Source organism: Odontesthes bonariensis, chromosome 9 (assembly GCF_027942865.1).
Source record: "Odontesthes bonariensis isolate fOdoBon6 chromosome 9, fOdoBon6.hap1, whole genome shotgun sequence".
NCBI lineage: Eukaryota > Metazoa > Chordata > Actinopteri > Atheriniformes > Atherinopsidae > Odontesthes > Odontesthes bonariensis.
In genome coordinates, this window is record NC_134514.1 from 35876513 (window position 1) to 35897278 (window position 20766).

A 20766-nucleotide genomic window follows, 5' to 3' on the forward strand; every position below is an offset into this window, starting at 1 on the left:
AAAATAAGAAGAGTTAAGTGAGTAATCTCACAAATACAGCATTTTTATATCCTGATTCGAACATGACAACGTGTCGATCATCAATGAGTTCCCTGGCATTTTGCATAGGAGATAATGATTGACATATGAAGTTGAACAGAGATTATAGTTGTCTGCAGAGTGATGTAAAAAGTGAGTTCAAAGAGTTGAGGCGTGTTTCATATCTAAGGCTTAGTGATCAGTTACTTTTCCTTCTGTGGAAACCAGGTTCTATATTGAGTCATGGGATCAACATGGGAAGTCGCATCAGATTAACCTTGTAGCACCCACAGTTGCAGATATGCAACAAGCTTTTTATTTATTTACATTATATTTTTATTTACATTACATTATTTGATTTTTTAAATTTACATACATTATTTACATTCATGTGTAATATTTTTTTACATTACATTTTATGTGCCGACAGTTGTCACAGCAATCATTTTCTTGGCTCAGTGAATCACACTCTGCTTTGTGGTGGTCTGTTCTAGTTGGTTCTGCTCTCGTTTGGTGTGGTCTGCTTTGTCCACCTTTCACAGCGCTAATGGGAGGTCAGGTCTCCAAATTGTATTATTATGATTATTTTTTTGCATTTTTTATTAGCTTCATGTGCACATTTTTATTTACATTACATTTTTTTGCATTTTATACGTGCTTCACTTTTTCACAACAAATATCTGTGAAATCTGTTTGATTTGTTGTTGAATGGAAAGTTTATGATGGTTGCGTTCCGCACTTTGTATTAAGAATGTTCAATAAAGGTCTATCATATACATTTTATTGTGGTAGCAGCAGTTACTGGTGAACTTTCACTATACATTTTTTGCCAAACGATCTGCAGAGAATGACTTGGTTTTGTGAACAAAATTAATCAGGAAAGCCCACAGTTGCAAATATGCAACATTGCCTAAAATGATCAAAAATGGCCCAATTCCAAAAATATTGGTTTATTCCCACCCAAAAAGATGCAAGAAGGGCCAACATTTTTTTCAATGATTATTCATATGCTTGGGTGCTACAAGGTTAAGTGTAAGAGATTCAAGACAGGAGCAAGCATAGACATATGTCTGTGGGAGCAAGTGCCTGGACTGCGTTCTCGCTTGAAACGAGAAGTATATGCGTGAACATCGCGAGATTTAACCAGCTGTTAGTCTATGTTTTTTTTTTTTTTTTTTTAAAGATTGGTGCTGGTCGGTCAACACGTGGGGGGGAGAGCTTGCCTCTGTATATTGATACATTAGAAAATCATCTACTATCAGTATAGCTCTCATCGTGGCGGCTTTGAAGAACTTGGAATACTGTGAGTAAAGAGGAGAGCAATGCATGGAAGTACTGCTGTGATGGTGTTAGCCTGTAAGCTTTGTGCTTTCTGTAGATACAGCTCGACTTGTTTGAAATCCAATCACAGCAATACAGCACCAACGTATTGTGAAAATAACCATTCTTTGGCGTTTCCACGCATCTTTGCAAGCTGTCCGTTGAGCGGCGTGCCGCTCACTGAGTGCAGCGGTCCCATGTCATTGAACAACTAGCCTCCACATTTTGCTTGTAGTCAGAAGAGCAGCTAGCCTTTGTCCCTGTTGTGTAACTTAAGTTACTGCATATGCTGCCTTTATTCTGTGGCCTGTACATATGCTAACAACTTGGCAAAATGTGGACGGTATGAATATCTTGTAATAATACCAAATGTCTGGTCGCCGTCACCAGCTGAATGCAGTCTGTTGTCATGTTCGCTTGGCCGGCTAGCAAGCTAGCGTGAAGGTCTGAGGCCCACATGGGAGCAGGAGCAGAAAACGTCCTTTAACCCTGCGTCAGACACACACGTGCTCCCCGCGGTGGATTTCACTTGTTTGAAGCTGGTTGAGCCATTACCTAAATATTAGGGTCTAACCCGATGTCCAGGGAAGTAAAAAATTCTTAAGTTACAATTATGTAACCTACCATAATGGTTATTAGCGGAGGGAATGACAAGCTGTCAAACGATGAAAATGGTTTTATTCTTCATTAATGTGGTTGTGTTTGAGGAGCTGTGCTGGGCCAGCGAGCTAACTCCACACTGTGGACCCTGCACGGAGGCCTCCTGACTAACCATGCTGTGTTTCCAGCAGAGTTGGCGTTAAGTCATAACCACGTCTGGGACTAACACGACACAAACGAAGCATAGAACAGATCATACAAAAATATTCTTCATGATGCTTTTCCACATCGCTGGCTTTAGACTACACACTTTCTTACACCTCCAAGATATTTCTTTTCGATCTGTCGTGCATTCGGATAAATTAGGTATGAGACGACAGAGGCCAAGCGGCACGTACTCGTGCTCGTTTCCCTCGTTGACTCTATCTACTACCCGAGTGTGTCCTCTGGCGATGATGCGTAATTCAGTTTTGCAACAGCATCTTTATGTCGGTGCATAAAGTTATTCTGACGAGTCTCAAGTGACACTCACACAACCAACTCATCTAAATGCTCATCCTCATCGTGGTATTTCTACCCTTAATTGAAAGGTTACATCAGCTGCTGTGTGAATGATCGCTCGTGACATTTTCCTGTCTGGCTGGTAAGGAGATAGTCCGGGCACGAGACAGCGCTAGCAGGATTATTTGGAGCCGTGCCGTCCCGTTGTGGGTATTATGAGCACCTAGCTAGCCGCTGGAGTCTGATAGCAGCTAATTCGGCTTCTGCGAGTTAGTATTATCTCTTGTCTGGGGGTAGATATACCGGAGAGTCGGGTGGCAACTTTTCGTCGTGTGGTTGAAAGTTTAATGCATTCGTGGACCTACTTTCTCTGACAGCTAAATATTGAGAACACGCGTGACAGTAGCCGGCACGTAAAGTAGCTTGTAGCAGTGTAGTATCCGTGTGTCATGAGTGGCTGTAAGGTGTCTGAAACTGGACGGTGCACTCCGGTTATTCACGGAAACGGGCAGAAAACTATACAAATGTATCGTTGTGTGTACATGTAGTGTTGAGTCGATGCGGCGGAATGGAAAAAGAAGGCAAAGTAAGTGTTGGTGCAGTTGGGACAGCCTTCTCCCTCCGCCGTGCAGTGTTTAGATCACCGGGGCTCCGCACGTTGTCAACTGTGTAACGTGTAAATGGAGCCCAGCCCCTCCTCAGTGGAGCACCAATGTCACGGTGTGAAAGCGGACTTTGAGGTCAAGAGAATCACCAATGAACGGCAAGCTGAGCCGTGAGCCCTGGTTCCAACTTATACTCTACCCTTGTTCAAGGTTAATGTGTTGTGCGCCACCATTTCATGTTTCCTTCTGCTGGAGGTGGACATTGATCCGAATTAATGACAGCACGTCTTCCTGTGGTTTTTGTAATATCCACATTGAGGAGGAAATGTATACAGAATCTATCCACGGAGAGATTCCTTCCAGGTTTTCCTTTGATTTTTTTATTTATTTTTTTTTTTCATTGAGTTTCTTTGTTCTTCACAGAAGTTGTGGCATATGTTTTAATCACTCAAAACAAAGCTTGATTTTTGCTCACAGCACGGCCACAAAGTAACTTTCCTGCAACCGTTTTTCATTTAAAGGATCATAAGATTGAATCCAGCGTTGTTCATGTTTCTTTCTTTTGAATCAACATATTTCCATTCAGTGATGGACATTGAAGTCTAATGGAAGAACCAAACATCTAGTACCCACAAATTTTTTTGAAACAACTTTTTGTCAGCCGACTTCCAGTCCTTTTTCGTCTGAATGGACCATAAAGGAACTTGGATGAATACAACCGCTATTATGACAGATGTGATATCTTAGCTGTTTTAATGTAATGCTCATTTAACCTGTGAAGCTGCTTCATGGAGAGGGCAGCACATTCTGCTCCATTACTTGTTTTGATATTTTGCTTTGCAAACACATTGACATGTATTATTGTACCTTCAGTACAGAAACTCACATCACTTCATTAACTTGATGGATTCCAATGCAAACTGACGCTGTCACAGTGTGTGAGAATGCGTTTGAGTTTTAAAGATATGAAAATGAACAGAGCTGGGCAACCATTGTACCATCGGTGTAGTTGTCAGGATGAAATGAACACAAAAGCAATGTCATAGTACTATTTTTTTTTTTTTGGGGTGGGGGTGTAAAATGATTTAAATTTAGTATATATATTTTTTTAATGTTTTTTTTTCTTTTAGATTTTAAAATTTTGTAAAAAATCATCCCTCAGTCATGTATTATTGGCCCAGTAAAATTGTGTCATGGAGTGTTTTATTTGTGTCGAAGAAGCAAATTTTCTTTCTAAGACAGCAGACAAGATTACATCTTCACTGCCGTGATATTTATACTCCCTGACTTGCTGTACTCTTGTGTTCTTTTGTTGGTGGAACCATCACAGTTATCATTTACATATCCTACCAGTTACCAGGTCAGGCTTCTAACTCTGGCTTTAAATCCTGTTCAGTGTTGTCTGCCAGCTAACACGAATCTCCGTTTGTGTCTTTGTAAATTTCAGGCGTGGCTGCTGGTGTCTTGAAGAAATGCCGTTGAGGTTTCGCTCTGTTGTGCCCTACACACTGCCTGGAGTTCTCGTGTTGATTGGCTGGTGGTGGTACACATCACGGAAGAAAGAAAGGCTCGTAAGCCATGACAGCTCAGAGGGCCCTCCGACTGCTGTGAGCCTCAAAACATCTCAAACAGAGGGCAGCAACGGTTTGGTTGAGAAAGGCACACCCCCACATGAACCAGACAGCCCCATCCATAGACCTCCACAGGTCACCAGCCAGAGAACAGAACAGGAAATTATTTCTCAGATCCATAGCCTGGACGATGAACCAGCAGCTTCACTGGAACAAAGTTGTGAAGAAGCTGCCCCTCAGCATGGCAGATTAAGACCAGAGGAAGTGAATAAACCATCATACTCTACTCTGCTGTCACTTGATGACGAAGATATCTCAAAGGGATCATCGAAAGACCATAAAGCCCCAGAAAGAGACTCATCACCTGCCGGAGTAACCCTAAAAGATTCAACAGCTGCTCCAGAAGCCTCTGTAGAGGAGGACGTCCTGTCTTGCCAGGCTACCAAACTCACAAGCTGCTCTCCCACAAAAGCACAGCTTTCTGATTCAGAGAGACCAGAGCCAGAGGGGGAAGTTGCAACGCATCACAGCCCTGTAAGTACACAAGATGAGAGTGTTTGTGTACTCACCCCACCCAAGTTGCAGAGGGTCGTCCCATCAGAGGCTGATTCTCTGGAGACCCCCCCTTTGGCTCAAGATTTCCACCAACACATTCTAACTAGTACACCTACTCACCCCGCCCTCAGCTCCACGGTCCAGGTTTCCACCACCACATTACTGACCCCAGAGGACACTCACTTAGAGAAGAGCACTACAGAGGAGCAGGACCTGGAGCTTCTGGCAGCTGGACTCATAACGGAGGTAATCTCGGCAGCCACCCAGGAAGTCCTCGGTGTCACCAGCTGCGAGGTCACAGACAATAGCCAGCTAAGCTCCAGTAGCAACACACCAACGGCCAGCATCAAGCTGTGCTCACAAGAGGAGCCCCTCACAGTAATACAACAGCACTGTCATCTGACACTTCCATCTAAAGGAGGCAGTGAGGGTCGAGAAGCAACCGAGAAGGAAGTGCAAGGAGTGCCAAACGGTTGCCCCTTGGCTCCGGTTGTGGAGACTGTTAAGGCCAGTGATGGGGTTCATCATACAAAGGATGTACAGGGTGACACCTGGCCTACACCAACACATCAAGCAACTCCAGCGTTAAACATTAAACTCAAAGGTGACGAGGCGGCGACACTGGCTGAGGATTCAGCCTGCAGCACCTGCCACTCTGAAGACGGCATCAGCAACGAGGACTTACAGAGCAGCACGTTTGAAAACCAAACGGATGTTATCCAGGTTACAGACTTGTCAGAGAAGGAGGCCACACAGCCTCACTCACTGGTTGAGACCACCTCAGAAGCAGCTGAAGAAAACTCAGTGGATGCTGTGTGTGAGATAAAGAGACTTAATGGGATCGGCCTGAGGAACGGAGCTCACGGAACTTGTGAGATGGACACAGACCAGTCTGGAGGTGAGGCATAAATCTGTTTGTTCTGGCTATTGGTCCAAGATGCGTTTCTGGGCATAGCATAACTGTACTTGTGACTTTCCAAAGTTTGGTAATATATCGGTCATTGTGTCAATGGTTAAGGTCTTATATGCATTGCATAAACGAGTGAACTCGGTAGGTTATTAGAGGGTCTGGACATTCGGCTCCAGAATTTTATCACTTAGCTTTCAAATGTTAGAAAAAACACATTTCTTGGTTTCCTGATTGTTATCAGTCTGGCCACGTATGTTAACAAAAATCTGTGGAAGAAAATCTATCACAGATTTTCTAAACATGTCAGTTCTTAAACACTGATAAGAAATTACAGCCTGTAGGCTAACACATGCTAGCCTCTGTCCATTACAAATGGCTCAGATTAATCTGGACCTGAATGAGATTGTGGCATATGATAACCTTAAGCAAAACTATCACATTATGGTGGTATTGCAATAAAATGTCTAAAATATTTTGATGTAGTTGGATTAAAAATGAAAACATTTAAAAAAAAAAAAACATTAAACACAATCTTTGCTATTTTTAATCAACATGTAGAAAATTTGGAACATTTGTAAACATGTATGTTAAGTAAGATTAAGAAAATAATTATATTGATAGTTGAATTCCTCTAGATGCATTTAAAATTAATGCAATCCCTTAAAAACTCGGAACATAATAACATAAGCCTCGAAAGAACACTTCTTAATGAAATGAAAATGAATGCTTCCACCTAAGTGAGCCCAAACCTGTAGTTCAACGAGTTCTTGGGAGGTGGGGTCACTAGGTTCTGATTTTAGTGGGATCCTGATATCTGTTGATTCACACATAAGGGGGAGAGAGAGAGGAAGTGTGTTGACTCATGTGTTAACTTTACACTAACACACACATTCCTGCATTATCTATACAAAACATAAATGCAGTGGAAACTCCAGAGAGCCAGCAGGCCAAACTTTTTGATCAGATGTACACAACGTTTGATTACCTAAGCTAAAGTATAAAAGGGATGCAAGCTGAATGTGATTATAGTCTTAAAGTAAGCGTTTTCATTTAGCAGGAAATCAGTATGTCTTTGCAATTCTCCTGTCTCATATAATGTTAGGTAAGTAACTAGCCATAGTTAGCCAAATGTTCTGCCTCAGTAGCAAGGATGTTCAGCTATTTAACTGCAGCTTGACAGTCAATCTGTATCTGGCTACAGATGGTTGTAGCTTGCCACAAACGTTCATTTCAAAATGTTATCTTGATTTTGGCCAAGAGTGAGTTATGCTCCCGTACAAGTAAAATTATATTTTTAAGTTCTACATACAGACACTCTTCACAAGTGCATCTTGCATGTCAAATTCCCTTCCTCCTCCTCCAGGACACAACTTGTTAAATAGCCAACTTTGTGTCTTTAAACTGGCAAAAGTTTGGGTGTTCACCTCCCTCAGCCACCATAAACAGCTGTCTTTAGTAGAATTTAGTTTATATATCTGTTGTGACTTAATATGGTTAATATTGGTGTATAATATAGATGATAGAATTGATAAAAGATGCTGTGAAAATTGAGATGCTCTTCAATCTTGGGGGTGCTGCACGTAAATGCAAAAGTTAAGCACACCCTTTCTTAATTTTCTGTAAAAAAAAAAAAAAAAACAACATAGAACAGCATTTGGTCTGTAATGATTTTTTTTCCTGATGTCAGAAGCTTGTTTGTATTTGTTTATGTGGGCTGCTTTAATGCGTAAAAGCTGGCCACTTTTAGAATAACGTGCGGGACTTTTTCCACTGTAGCTGTTGACTTCACAGCAGGACATTTTCTGCTGGAGATGCTCTCACAGCAAGAAGTGCATGAAATGGAATGTTAGTTTATGTATTCATACGTTGGCTAAGGACGCACGGTCATGCTGGCTGTAACTGGCACCAGTTTATATCATACGATATGTTGCACATGTACCTTACATGTTATAAAAACCTGGGCATCCTGTGTGAAATTTAATGCAGTGAACACAAATATAATTAAGGTATTCCTTCAGTCGTACCAAAAACACTGGTTGTATATATTGATATACTGTAAATGGTTACTTTATTGATCCCAGAGGGAAATGGGTTAGCTGTGTAGCTGTAAGTTAGCAGCAATGCTGGGAGATGCATGTGTACCGTTAATTACTGCGTTTAAACATTTAGTATATATTAACCTCATTAAACAATTGCACTTGTTGCACAGGTTGATGAGTTACAGAACGGAACCGTTCAGTTAGAAAGCTTCAGCTAACAAAGTAATGTGTAATGTTCATCTTTCAGAAGGAACAGCAATAACTCCTTAGACGCTGGTGTACATCATCATCATTACCTAAGTCATTAGATGAATAAATAAAAAATAAAGTTATTTCTCAGATACTTCCATTTCCCTGGTCAGATGCTCAGGCTCTGAGAGATGGAACTGATCCCTCTTTGTGGCTAAATTTCTTCATCCAGCATTGAACTGGACATAGTTGTTAAAACAATTCTGTGACAGGTGGTTGCTGCACATACAGTCTTTTACCAACTCTTAAATATAGTTTTTACACTGGGCTGGAAGATGCATGCTCCTCAGTACAGCTGACAGCAGAATATTTCCATGCAAAGTAGGACTTCATTTGTCCTCCAGGTCGGATGCGAGTGGGCAGGGCTCGGATTAATCGGGCCTCGCAGAGGAGGGAGAGTGAACTTCAGGAGTGACGTGAATTTGAAATGAAAATCAGATTAGCTCATTAAATGGGGCAATTTAAAACAAAGTGGCACTAAAAGAAATAAATTTTTCACTTGCTGGAGACCTCAGGCACCCTAATATATGATCCCAGGAACAGGAAAATGGGATTTGTTTTCCATTATATGACATCTTTAATATTGTTGTTCCAGTTGTAAGAAGTCCAGACTGTGACCACTTGGCTGCATTTTGCAGACAGTGTGTCAGTGATATCAGTGGGATATTAAAACTGTGCTGGTTGTTATAGCCACAGTACTCAGTCACAAACTATATGTTAGATGAAATGACACAATATGTGTGCATCTCATTGGGAAGGGACTGAAGTGCCAAACAAATAACTTTGCATCGACATGCATCATATTGATTTTATTTTGATATCGTTGCTGATAAATGTTTTGGTGATTAACGCAGTTTATCCTACAGAAATGCCAAACTCAAGTTTGATTTTAAAGGAAGAGATTGACATCAGGAGATTTATTTATTTCCCTAAATAGTTTAACTTAATGTTTTGTTTTTTTTCTCTTGTAAAGTCAAACTTTACTCTTTTAAATAAAACCGAATCGAAGTATTTTCTTTTAAATTGTCTTTTTATGACCAAATCATTTATTTATCAGTACTTGATGCCAGGCTCCAGCCCCCCCCAAAAAGGCAAAACATTGCTAAATGGTGGAGTGATTCTTGTTTGTGTGAATGATGGTGTGTGTCCGTGTGTGTGTGTGTGTGTGTGTGTCTGTGTCTGTGTCCAGGTTCTGATGTGAACAGTATGGATTCGGTTGACAGCGGCTGCACTATGGGTGCTGTGGAGAGCCAAAGCAGCAGTGCTGTCTCCTCAAGCTCAGAACTCATCATTTGGGAGATTGAGGTGCCAAAGGTGAGTCATGACAAATGACATGAAGGTTATCATCACACTTTATTTTTCTGCTATGGTCTCAGCACTCCTTTACTCTGCAAAACACCTCGGAAGTCATTTCACTGCCAGAATGCAAATCTAACGTATGCGCTTAACCAAGGGCTACTTGAGAGACATTTCGGCATCTTTTGTTGTTGATAAATAATGACGCTGCAAACCTGATGCAAGTGCCGTTTTAAGTAAAAACCTTTGATATTTTCTTTTTTACATGTTGGCATGAAAGAATGCATAAAACCATTCTCAATTCTTAGGATTGGTCTGTTGTTCTGTCCATTTTGTCTTTATTCTTAGAAAAGTCTCCATTGTATGCTTTGGAAATGTTTAAATGAGCTTCTGTGTTGACTGATTCCCCTGCCTCCCTGTTCCAGCACCTTGTAGGGCGGCTGATTGGGAAGCAGGGGAGATACGTGAGTTTTCTGAAGCAGAACTCTGGTGCAAAGATCTACATTTCCACTCTGCCTTATACACAGGAGTTCCAGATCTGTCACATAGAGGGTTCGTATGGATGCGCTTGTTGAAATATGCCTATATATTTTTTTTTTTATAGGAATATTTTTATAGGAAACTGATTGATGTTGTTACTTTCAGAAAAATCCCAGTTAAACTCTGCTTTCATTCTCCTGTCGATCTCCACTCAACTGGTGAACCTGGGACTTGTGTTTTGATCTGTCTCCAGGTGCACAGCAGCAGGTTGATAAAGCCCTGTCACTTATTGGCAAGAAGTTTAAAGACCTGGACTTGACCAATCTATATGCACCTCCACCCCCGCCACTCACCTTGCCATCACTTCCCATGACTTCCTGGGTAAGTATAACTCCCACTGAAGCCTCCGGGAAGAAGACTGACTCATGGAAACACTGTTAAACACTCGACTTAAACATCCTCTGGCGTCCTTTGTCTTCTCAGCTCCTGCTCCCCAGTGGTGTAACGGTTGAGGTGATTGTGGTGAACATTGTATCGGCCGGTCACATTTTTGTGCAGCAGCACACCCACCCCACCTACCACGCTCTGCGAAGTCTGGACCAGCAGATGTTCCTGTGCTACTCCCAGCCAGGCACCCCTGCTCTGCCCTCACCCGCTGAAGGTAACTTTCGTTGGAAAATCATTCATTTCCATTTTTGATTTAGAAAACCACATTTTCTCAGTGACTCTGACACCTCAACATGGGTAAGTTTCACATGTTAGACAGGGAAGACAAAGTCCACTCTATAAACATTAGAAATGATCAAAGGAGCCTTCTTTAGTGGGCAGGATGTGCAGCTTTGGAAAACTCAGTAAGCTGTTTCCACATGGGAACCGTCAAACTTAGCATGGTTACTCCTCACAAGGGATGCCAAAAAGTACAGAAATGAGTAACACAATTCTCTAAAACAACTGTTTACAGTACATGTGACGGTAAGGTTTTTGCTGTTGTGATGAAGTTAAAAAAAAAAATTTTTTTTTGTTTGTTTGTTTTTTTGTCAATCACAGCAAAAAGTTAGTGCATTGTTGAGTTTGAAAAGACAAGACCTCATTGATGTAGCTGTAAGTAGAAAGTGCACATTTTTTATTTTATATATGTTTTATTAAATTTTCAAAAGACAAAACGGAAATACACACGACAAAAACAAACATACACACATTTGGCCCACATCCAAATTCAGATTTAAATTTATACAGGCGAGAGATTCAGGAGTCATCCCATATAAATAAGATAAGCAAGCAAAATAAACCAAGTGTACACTGCCATGCATGATACATTCACATGATCAAAGAAAGGTACACGGAAACAAAAACATATCAATTAAATGGTAGGGTGTCATTTACGAGGCAGAACATTCTCAGCTATGATACAAACCCTTCTGCAAGAATGGTAGAGATATTCAAACCAATATATGACAAAAAGGGTTCCCATGTTTTACAAAAAAACATCATCTTTGCTGTGTAATTTACACGTCAGATAGTCCAAAGCAACATATTCGAGAATCGAAAGTGCCCATTTTTGAAAAGATGATAATGTATCCAGACATTTGATGGAATCCCAGCTGGGATGTAGAAGCTGGCAGACCTGTGTGAGATGTTTATTTTGTGCAATCACTGCACAAAGTACATACCCCCCCCAGTTCCTTTCCTGCAATCTGTACTTTAAATGAAAAAGTGAAATTTGACCTGTGTGACTAATATACTTTACTGTTGTAATGTCATAATATTGTTAACATCAGCTGTTCCCTTGCGCTGCTCAAAGGGCCAGTTCCAGCTTGTTCTGTGTGATGAAGAGGCTTGTCTCTCTTGTTATTTTCTTCCAGTTGGTGTCATCTGCGCAGCTCCAGCAGTGGAAGGAGCCTGGTGGAGAGCTCAGGTCATCACCTTTTATAAAGAAACCAATGAGGTGGAGATTAGATACGTCGACTATGGAGGCTACGACAGAGTTAAGATCGACTCATTGCGGCAAATCAGGCGAGTGTTAGATGTCCCACACATTCAGTGGACCGATGAGAAAATGTCTGCTGTGTTTCTGTGAGTTTTCTGAACTCATTAACTTCACAAGACAGACTGGTAACCCATAGTAACACCCCTGAAACTTTTCTGTCCCTTCATCTTTTAGTTTGTCTTAATGAACAGAAATTGTAAATATGATGACAAACTAATTAAGCTCATACTGCAGAGCTAACATTACTAACCACACTTTGATTGTGCCATAGAAGGTTAAACGTGGTATCACTTTTGTTCCATCCTCATGGGAATAAATGAAGAAAAGTGAGTTTTTATTGTAAAACTTTGTTTCAGTGCTACAAGTTTACCAGACATTTACTTTTCCTCTGGTTTCTTCTTGAATATTGTGTCCTGCCCATTGTTGCATAAACCAAGAGCTGGATCGATTTAAAAAGCTGCGTTTTGGTTTCTGACAGTACAGAAAACAGTACAGGTGCTACTGCGTTTGGCCAGTGTTAATTGTAGCCGCTGGCTGTGGACGTGGGCTTCATGTGCTCTAAGTTTCATTCTATCAAGGTTCCATCAACTGCTTCTTAGTGAAATGTGTCATTGTGTGACCAGTGATGCGAGCAGGGAAGGAGGAAGAGATCATTGTGGTGCCATTTGTAAACGTAATGTTTCATTCATTTAAAGAACTTACATTCTGACACAGATGGAGCATTTAGACCCTGAAGTGTCAGTTTTCTATTAGAAGTGGATGAGAAAAGTCTATCCCACACTTGTTTACCTACCATGTACCTGTTGCACGGTAACACCATCACTTTCCTCTACTCCCCCCATCAGGCTCAAAGAAAGAGTTCATCTGTGAACTATTAGCTCTGATGCTGATTTAAAAACGACTGATGAGAATCAAATGTAGAGACTAACTACAGAGTATGTGATGTTGTTCCCTGTATGAGCTGCAGTGTACGCCCATCTTTAATGTCTAACAGATGATTTCTTTATATTTTCCAGGTCTGATTTTGTGACACTACCATTTCAAGGTGCTGAAGTATTGCTGGACAACATTGCCCCACTTCCAGGTACAGCATTGTTCACATGCGTTTTTCTTTAGCCTTTTTAAAAGGGTTTAGACAATATACCAGTTGGTCTATGCAGAGTGAATCTTGTCAACTTGGTGTCAGTTCCTGTCGAGGACATTAGATTTTTGAGTTGGTGTTTGTAATACCACAGTAAAATGTCTTTAACAACTAAATCAATGTTATGTTTTGTTTTTTTTTGGCTTTTTGGATTGTGCTTTCAAGCTCAGGACATTTTTTTTTTCCCTTTTCAGTGTAATTTTTGTCAGATTTCAGTGGGGTCGTATCCCCTTCAGTGCCTCCACTCTGAAGGATACGCATCACCTACATTTCTTTTTCTTGCCATTTTTTCAGCTCAGTAATCCAGCAAAGAGCTCATTGGCTCAGCACACACTACCAAATCAGTTTAGCTAATTCTGTTGTCACTCATGCCAGCCACAAAGCTAATGCTTACAGTGATGAAATACTAAACAACTCATTGAGTATTGATTGATTTATAGTAGGGCTGGGCGCGTTAACTTGTTAATTATTTAAAGCAATAAATATTTTATCGCGCATTAACGCAGGTTTTATTATTGTAAAACTCTGTTGAATTCATCACATTCACACAGTTACAGCAAACACCACAAAGCATGGAGTAATAAAATAAAAATAAACTAGCAGATAACATGGTGTGAAGCTCACAGAGCTAACCGGCGCTACTTCCTGTTTTACTTGTTTCAACATAAAAGCACGCATTTCAAAATAATTTTTTTTTTAAAACTCCTGCATTTACAGCCAAGTTGAATTGTCTTCTCAGCGTAGTAGTTCCAGTCTAAAATATCACTTAAAGGCAAAACACACAACTGATTGCAGCAAGTCATTCAAGGAAACAGACAGTGGAGCGAGGCTTCTACATAAAAACTACAGAAAGATGCTGATGTTAAAAGTGTGTTTGCACAGCAAATGTTATGGCACTTTCATTCATATGGCAGCACATTTAAAATAAAACTAAATGCTAAAGGCTATACATTACTTTTGAATTCCTTTTTGGATTTTGCGTACAAATGTGATTAATCAGGGAAATCATGTAATTAATTAGATTAAAAATTTTAATCCTTGCCCAGCCCTAATTTATAGATATTCAGCTGTTCAGCATGATGAGAAAGAGCCAGTTACTTGAACCAAGTTAACAATGGCTTGTACACAGAAATGACAGATTGAAAAAGATCGAACACCATGGGAAGGAAGTCCTTTCCAAAGTCCTGATCTATTGATGAACTATGCAACGCCACGTCCAACTGCAGTAACATGAACTGCAGTCGGGCCACTGGGAGCTGGAGCTATCTTAAAGTCAGCACATGCTTGTGGCCTCAGTCATAAAGCTCTGAGCTAAAACCGTCTGTACTTCACTACTGCTGCCATTGGCCCTGAAGTATTGCCCTAAAACTTCCCCACAATAAACTGCTTCATTGTACATTCGCCCAACCTGCTCCGAAACAGCCCAAAGTAGTGGGACCATGTGCATTTCTGCATTTACCGTGTGCACATGCAGTGTTACTCTGGGAAAAAAAGAACTTGCTTAAACATTTATTTGTAACTGCCAAAATATAGGTGGGTAGAATTTCTATCACAGTAAACCAAAACAGCTGTGTTCACACAACACACTCAGATTCTGTCAAGGAAGGTGGAGCTGTTTACATGGCGATATTTTAAGCAGGTGAATGTGAGCATGTCTTATAAGCCCACCACATGGCCAAAAAAGAAGATGCTCTATACAGTGCCAATTGCATAAGAGATGTGTCCGAATCCTGTGTAACCAAATGGAATCTTCTGTAGAGGGCTGTAGATTCCATCCACAGAAACATCAGGGCACATCCTTTTTGTGGAGGTTAGATCTTTAGCTGCAGACACAGACTTTGAGTTGACTTGTTTTGCTATTCAGCTGTTAGAATAAATTACGGGCAGAACAATTGATCGGCAAAAGACCTCACAGAATGTGGCACAGGAGCAGTCTCCTCTTATTTCAGTGTGATGCTGTTTTTGTTGTGTTGAGGAAGGAGAAACATCTTCTGGAAGGGTTAATGCAGTTTTACTGGAAAACTGTCAGAAACGAAGCACACACCTGAACTCCCCTCTCATGGTGTTTGAATTATTATTTTATTTTTTTTTAACTCAAACTGTATACAAGCAAATGTCAACTTGGTTTAAGTAATTCTCCCCTAATCGCTCATAATGAACAGCTAAAATATTTAAATGGTGGGAATAAATGCAGGTGAAATATATTCTGGAAATATTGTCACTGTAGAGCTATTTTTCTTTACTTTGGTTTACTAAGTTTTCTAGTTGATGTATTCTTTTGAAACACCCTGTCATGTAACATTAACACACTTTTCACTGATTCGTATGATTTTTCTCTATCCCGTAATAGGTTTACTTTTCTCCGCAGTGTTGCTTTAATTGATCCTTTTAAATGTCGTTTATCAGGGGAGGATCGTTTCTCAACAGATGCAACATCAGCATTTGAGGAAATGACCAGGGGTGTGGCTTTGCTAGCACAAGTAAGCACGGAGGCCTTCTTCCACTGAACCTCATCAGGGGGATGCAATCATTTTTAGCTCACTGGCTGTTTGTGTTTGTCTTTCTACGAAGGTCTCAAACTATGATAACAACACCGGCCTCCCGCTGGTCCACCTGTGGAACATGGTCGGAGATGAGGTATGATGTATAGATTCACCAGGTTTAAGTGACTTTTCTGTAATCTTGAGAGTGAATTAGCCCAAGAGGAATTCTAGAGGCCCACATTGATCACAATGACATGAATGAGATGGTTTTCATTGTAGTGTGAATGATGATAGGTAGGTGTCCTCCAATTAGGTCCAGATTCTGTTACACAAGGTCTTATAAGTAACGGATATTCCAACTTGGTGCAGGTGAGAGTTTAGACTTTAATAGCCTGACAAATCGGTAGGTTCAGTACAGTACATAACATGTTTAGCTGACATTATGGACAACCTGGAATTGGTACACTTGATACTAAAGGTTCAGTACAGGCTATTTTAAAGAGTTCTTTGCTCTCATCCCTCTTTGTTGGAGGGATTTTAGCCAGATTCCACCTTGCTCTAATTTTATTTCCATAAATCAGGAAACTGTTCAGTTCTGATTAGATAAGTGCATAAACTTCTCTCCAACCCAAGCAGATCCAGTAATGGTTCAGGGCTGGTGATGAAGCCAGCTCTAAGTAGGTTCTATAAAGAGCCATTACAGGGCCACATCATTGTTTCACTTTAAACGCCTCTTCCAATACATGTGTGAACCTCCCTACAGTGTATTCAGAATTTCTGCAGAGACTACAGTGCAGGGCGATAGTTTATTTACACAGATCAATGTTTTTAAGTTTTCCAGCAAACCAGTTTCAATATCACAGGTTGAGTTCATAAACGTTGTTTCAAACAGTTTGCCTTCTGAACAGTAATCTGTATTCATGATGAGCTCTGTCGATGGGATTTCTACACATCTGGCTTTCTGTTGGAAAGTTGTATTTGCATTAGATTATCCAGGTTTTTCTCTGGGAGTAAATGGTGAACATGACACAGTTTCTGAAGGAAAAAGGGGCTCAATTTGAAAGAAGTCATTATGCTATCCTGCTAAATGTTCTGTGCCAGGAGAACTGTTCCATTAGTGTGACAGACCATGTGTTCTTCTCCTTTATTCTTTTATTCTTTGTCATATGTTGCATGTAGTTGAGAATATTAATGCAGATGATTGTGTTTAATGAATGACCAACCTTTCAGTTTCCATGTAGACCATAGATACTACATTTGCTTCAGAGAAAATTAGAAGCTTAAGTGGGAGGGGACATAAAGTTTGCAAAAGTATTGGTGTAGCCTTCATTTGAATGCTCGTCTTCCTCTTGCAGGTGGTCTCAGTGAACCGTACGCTGGCAGAGAGGGGCATGGCTGTTTGGGTGGATGGTTTTTGAACTCATGATGTGGTTTGAGTTCCAAATGCCCACCCCGTCCCCTTACTCTCCTGTCAGCAATCTGGGACCCAGGTCATCTTTGGGATCCTGACCCCACCAGGCACACCACATGGTCTGAGAAGATTGTTTTTCTTTTTCAGTTGTGCTCACCTCCCTCCACCATTCATTTGAACAGAAATTAAACCTTGTTTTCAGGCAAAATCTACAGGAATACAACACTACTTCTAATAAGATGAGCTTCCTCTCTTCTTGTCCACAAAAAAGTACATCAAGAAGGAAAGGAAGAGGTTCTTGTAATTTTTAAAAGAAAAATCTATATTGTAACTAAATAAAGGTTCATGAAATATTTTTTTAGCCCCCATTCTACCTTTATATTTGCTCTGGGTCTTTGCACACCGACTGTGGATCATCAGGCTACATGGACGGACCTGGGAACCCGCTGGTTGTAATCATCTGTGGGTCGGTCCGTTTCAGAGTAGGCTGGTGGTTTTGATGGAATGTGGGGTAGAGGAGGTGACGATGTGAAGCATCCTGTGGCTTCCACATGGACTTCTCTGGGCTGTGGTCCAGTGAAGACGGAGGAACGAGCCGTTTGCCTTTGCTTTGCTTTTTTCCATCTGTTAAACACATCACTAGAAGAGACTGAAATTGTATTGTACCACACCAAATGCACTTGAACTGAATTCTTTTCTTTCTTAGTTTTTTAACTGACACTCAGAGTTGTGCAAGACTTGTTCATCTCAATGTTTAAGTTGCATTTAGCTGACTGTAAGGCTGCACACAGCTGAGAAAACTGCTCAGTGCCAGCATATAATCCCTAACGGCAGGTTCTGTTTTAAATGGCTGATATAATTGTACACATCCACTCAGGCTGTGTTATAGCTCCTCCAGATCTCCGTTTTTTGTCTGCTAAAGTCCTAAAAGCTCAGCTGTCTTTGTTTTTGTGCACAACATAAATCTTGTGCTCTGGAGAACCGTGATATGATTATGGGAGTGTTATTTCGTACTTAATGAACGGAGTTGGAGTGGATTTTCACTTTCTGAAGGGAAATGAAGCTGCTCGACATCTGTGTTGACTTCTTTTGACACGTGAAGTCTGATGCATGGCCTCTAGTTTATTAGTGATTCCAAAGAAATTGGACTTTATATTAGTTGGGATGAACACACTTTGTCATAAGTGCAGGTAGAGGTCTGCCAAGCTTCGAAGCAATGAGGGAACCCACGATATGTTGGACCGACGAGGCAAAACACTACACAACCTCCAGATTGTTGTTAACTTTTGAACTACATTCAGCTGGTAGTAGCTAGTCCATCTGAGGAGCCCTTTTTTTCTGATGCTGATGAGATCAGGGCCATAAGCTTATCATGTGGATTTGAAGTCCATCTTTTTGAAGATTTGACTTAATCCCAGACTAATTAATCTTTGGCTTAATGTTCATTTGCATGTGGCTGTTAGCCCAGGATGCTGCTTGGGATTTTGGGGCCCTGTCTGGTAACCTCTGACTGAGTCTGACTGAGTGGCACCATGACACCATTGATAAACTGACTGGTTTGGCTCATGAGTGAGGTCTTGTGAAATGGTGACATTACAAACCGCATCAACAGAGCCCTGATGTGAAATGCAACTGTTACATCTTGCAGTTTCTAAGGCAGCACAGCATGTTGTCCAGCAAATAAGTATATCAAATAGAAAAAACTTGAACAGATTCTAAAATTGTTTTAAAAGACTTCAATGTGAAAATGATTGTACATGTCTTTTAGTATTATTGACCCATTCTGTGAATTCTAACCTGAGTATCTCTGTTCCTCTTGACATCTGGTATCATCTGAAATCCGATGTTGCACATTAATACTGAACTGCCAGACTGTTGTGTTGTGAAAGATATGGGAAGCAAGGACAGGACCGCAAAAGGTTGATTTCATACTTTTGATACTTATGCCACTTAATGTGAGTTTGAGCTGTAATGATGGAATCAATTTAGGAGAAATGTCCCAGTCCAAATGGTCAGCTGATCCTGAGGTAGCCACGTACTATACAGCATGTGCATCTAGTAACATTCTCCATTTAACACTTTTCTTTTAAAACCCTGGTTTAGTTTTCCACATTTGGAAGCGGACGGTGTGAACCCAGACAAACGAAACCAAGTCTGTTGACGAGCTGCATCTGGCAGTGGTTTGCCTGTCTGTCACTGAAAAGCAGGCCGCTTGCTATGTGATGCACATGTCTGACAGATATCTCGGAAGCTTGTCTGAGACGAGTTCAGGAAGATAAAAGATTGTTTAAAAACTTTAATCACAGTCGGGCAGATCACGTGAGTATACAGTGCAGAAATGAGACACGAATTGAACTAAAGTAGAGAATGAGCTTGATTTTTCTATATCTAGCTTCCATATCCATATTTGGAGAGCATGAGAACTACACGTCCACCATTTGCCACAACAGCAGTGACTGAAGCTTCACACTGAAATCTCCATCCGAATGTTGCTGTGACTATAGCTAGCCATAATTTGTCCGACCTTCCCTTTGATGACTCTAATGATTTGGCAATGTCTGATTTATCCTGGCAAAGGCTCTCAGTTTAACACAACTAACTCAAAATATCCTGGAATCCATGTACTTAAAACACGGAAAAAAATCATTATAGTCACTTCAATGGCGTTTAAATCACTGTTCTAGCAATATGGCAGCTTTGACTAATAAAGGACAGTGGGGTGGACGGGGCTTTAGGAGTTCTATTTGACAGATGTAAGCACTGGGAAAGGATGCTGTTAAGAAACAACATTTATTAATATACCTCAGGAATGTGTCATTTGGACGTAGCTCAGTGCTTCTGTCTGCCTTCGTGCAGCTGATCGAGGAAAAGGGGATAATTGTGCTTGAAAACCTGTGACTGATATATAGGACTCAAAGACATTTGAGACACACTGTACACAAGATGTTGAGGGAGGTATCCACATGTTGGTGCTGGATTTGGAGCAGTAGCCATAAATGTCTGTTGGCACGTTTGCATCCCTCCATTTATGTTTCACACCTGCTCCTGTTCCTTTTTTCTTTTGACAACCAGATTGAATATGACATGCCCATAAAATCCCTCCATAACACCGTGAGAATCAAAGTGGAGCTTTGCTCATTTCTCTGTAAATAAGATATCAGCCTGACTGAACTTTTCTATAACACTGGACAGAAAAAACATATAAAGGGAACATTATTTTGCTATGATTACTTCTGATTCATCTTGCTTCCCCTCTCTCTGTCACTCAGTGTTCTTGAGCTGAGACTGTCAAGTGTTGCGTAGCTAGATGAGTCGTAATATGATTATTTAAATGGGTGTAAAGCGGCTGTGCTCAAAAGCATTTAACATGTACAGATCCAATTTTGCTAGGCTCATCTTAAGTTTGATTTGTTGATTGTACAGATCTATTAGGGAAAAAAATAAAAGTTATTGAAAGTGTGTTTGGCTCTTCCTGTGTCTTCACTAGTGGTGGGAAAAATGGGAATGTTTTTCATCACATCGTCTTGTTTGCTTGAATTTTTCTGCCTTGCTCTCATTCATTGCAGTGAAAATGTATGGTGCTGTCTTCTGAGCTCATTG

At 40.7% G+C, this 20766-nt stretch overlaps 1 protein-coding gene across 2 annotated transcripts; it reads left to right on the forward strand.

Moving 5' to 3' along the window:
• Positions 1-1203: 1203 nt before the first annotated feature.
• On the forward strand, positions 1204-20625 carry akap1b (A kinase (PRKA) anchor protein 1b). 2 transcript variants are annotated; one of them, XM_075474163.1, is made up of 11 exons: positions 1204-1321; positions 4492-6068; positions 9558-9682; positions 10090-10216; positions 10398-10525; positions 10628-10805; positions 12007-12157; positions 13148-13215; positions 15679-15752; positions 15844-15909; positions 17111-20625. In XM_075474163.1, exons 2-11 carry the CDS (start codon positions 4517-4519, stop codon positions 17171-17173), a joined length of 2532 nt encoding a protein of 843 aa, XP_075330278.1. In that variant the 5' UTR covers positions 1204-1321; positions 4492-4516; the 3' UTR covers positions 17174-20625. The 2 variants fall into 2 exon arrangements, with proteins under 2 accessions (XP_075330278.1, XP_075330277.1); XM_075474162.1 differs by lacking the exon at positions 1204-1321 and adding an exon at positions 2307-3407.
• The last annotated feature ends 141 nt before the right edge of the window (positions 20626-20766 follow it).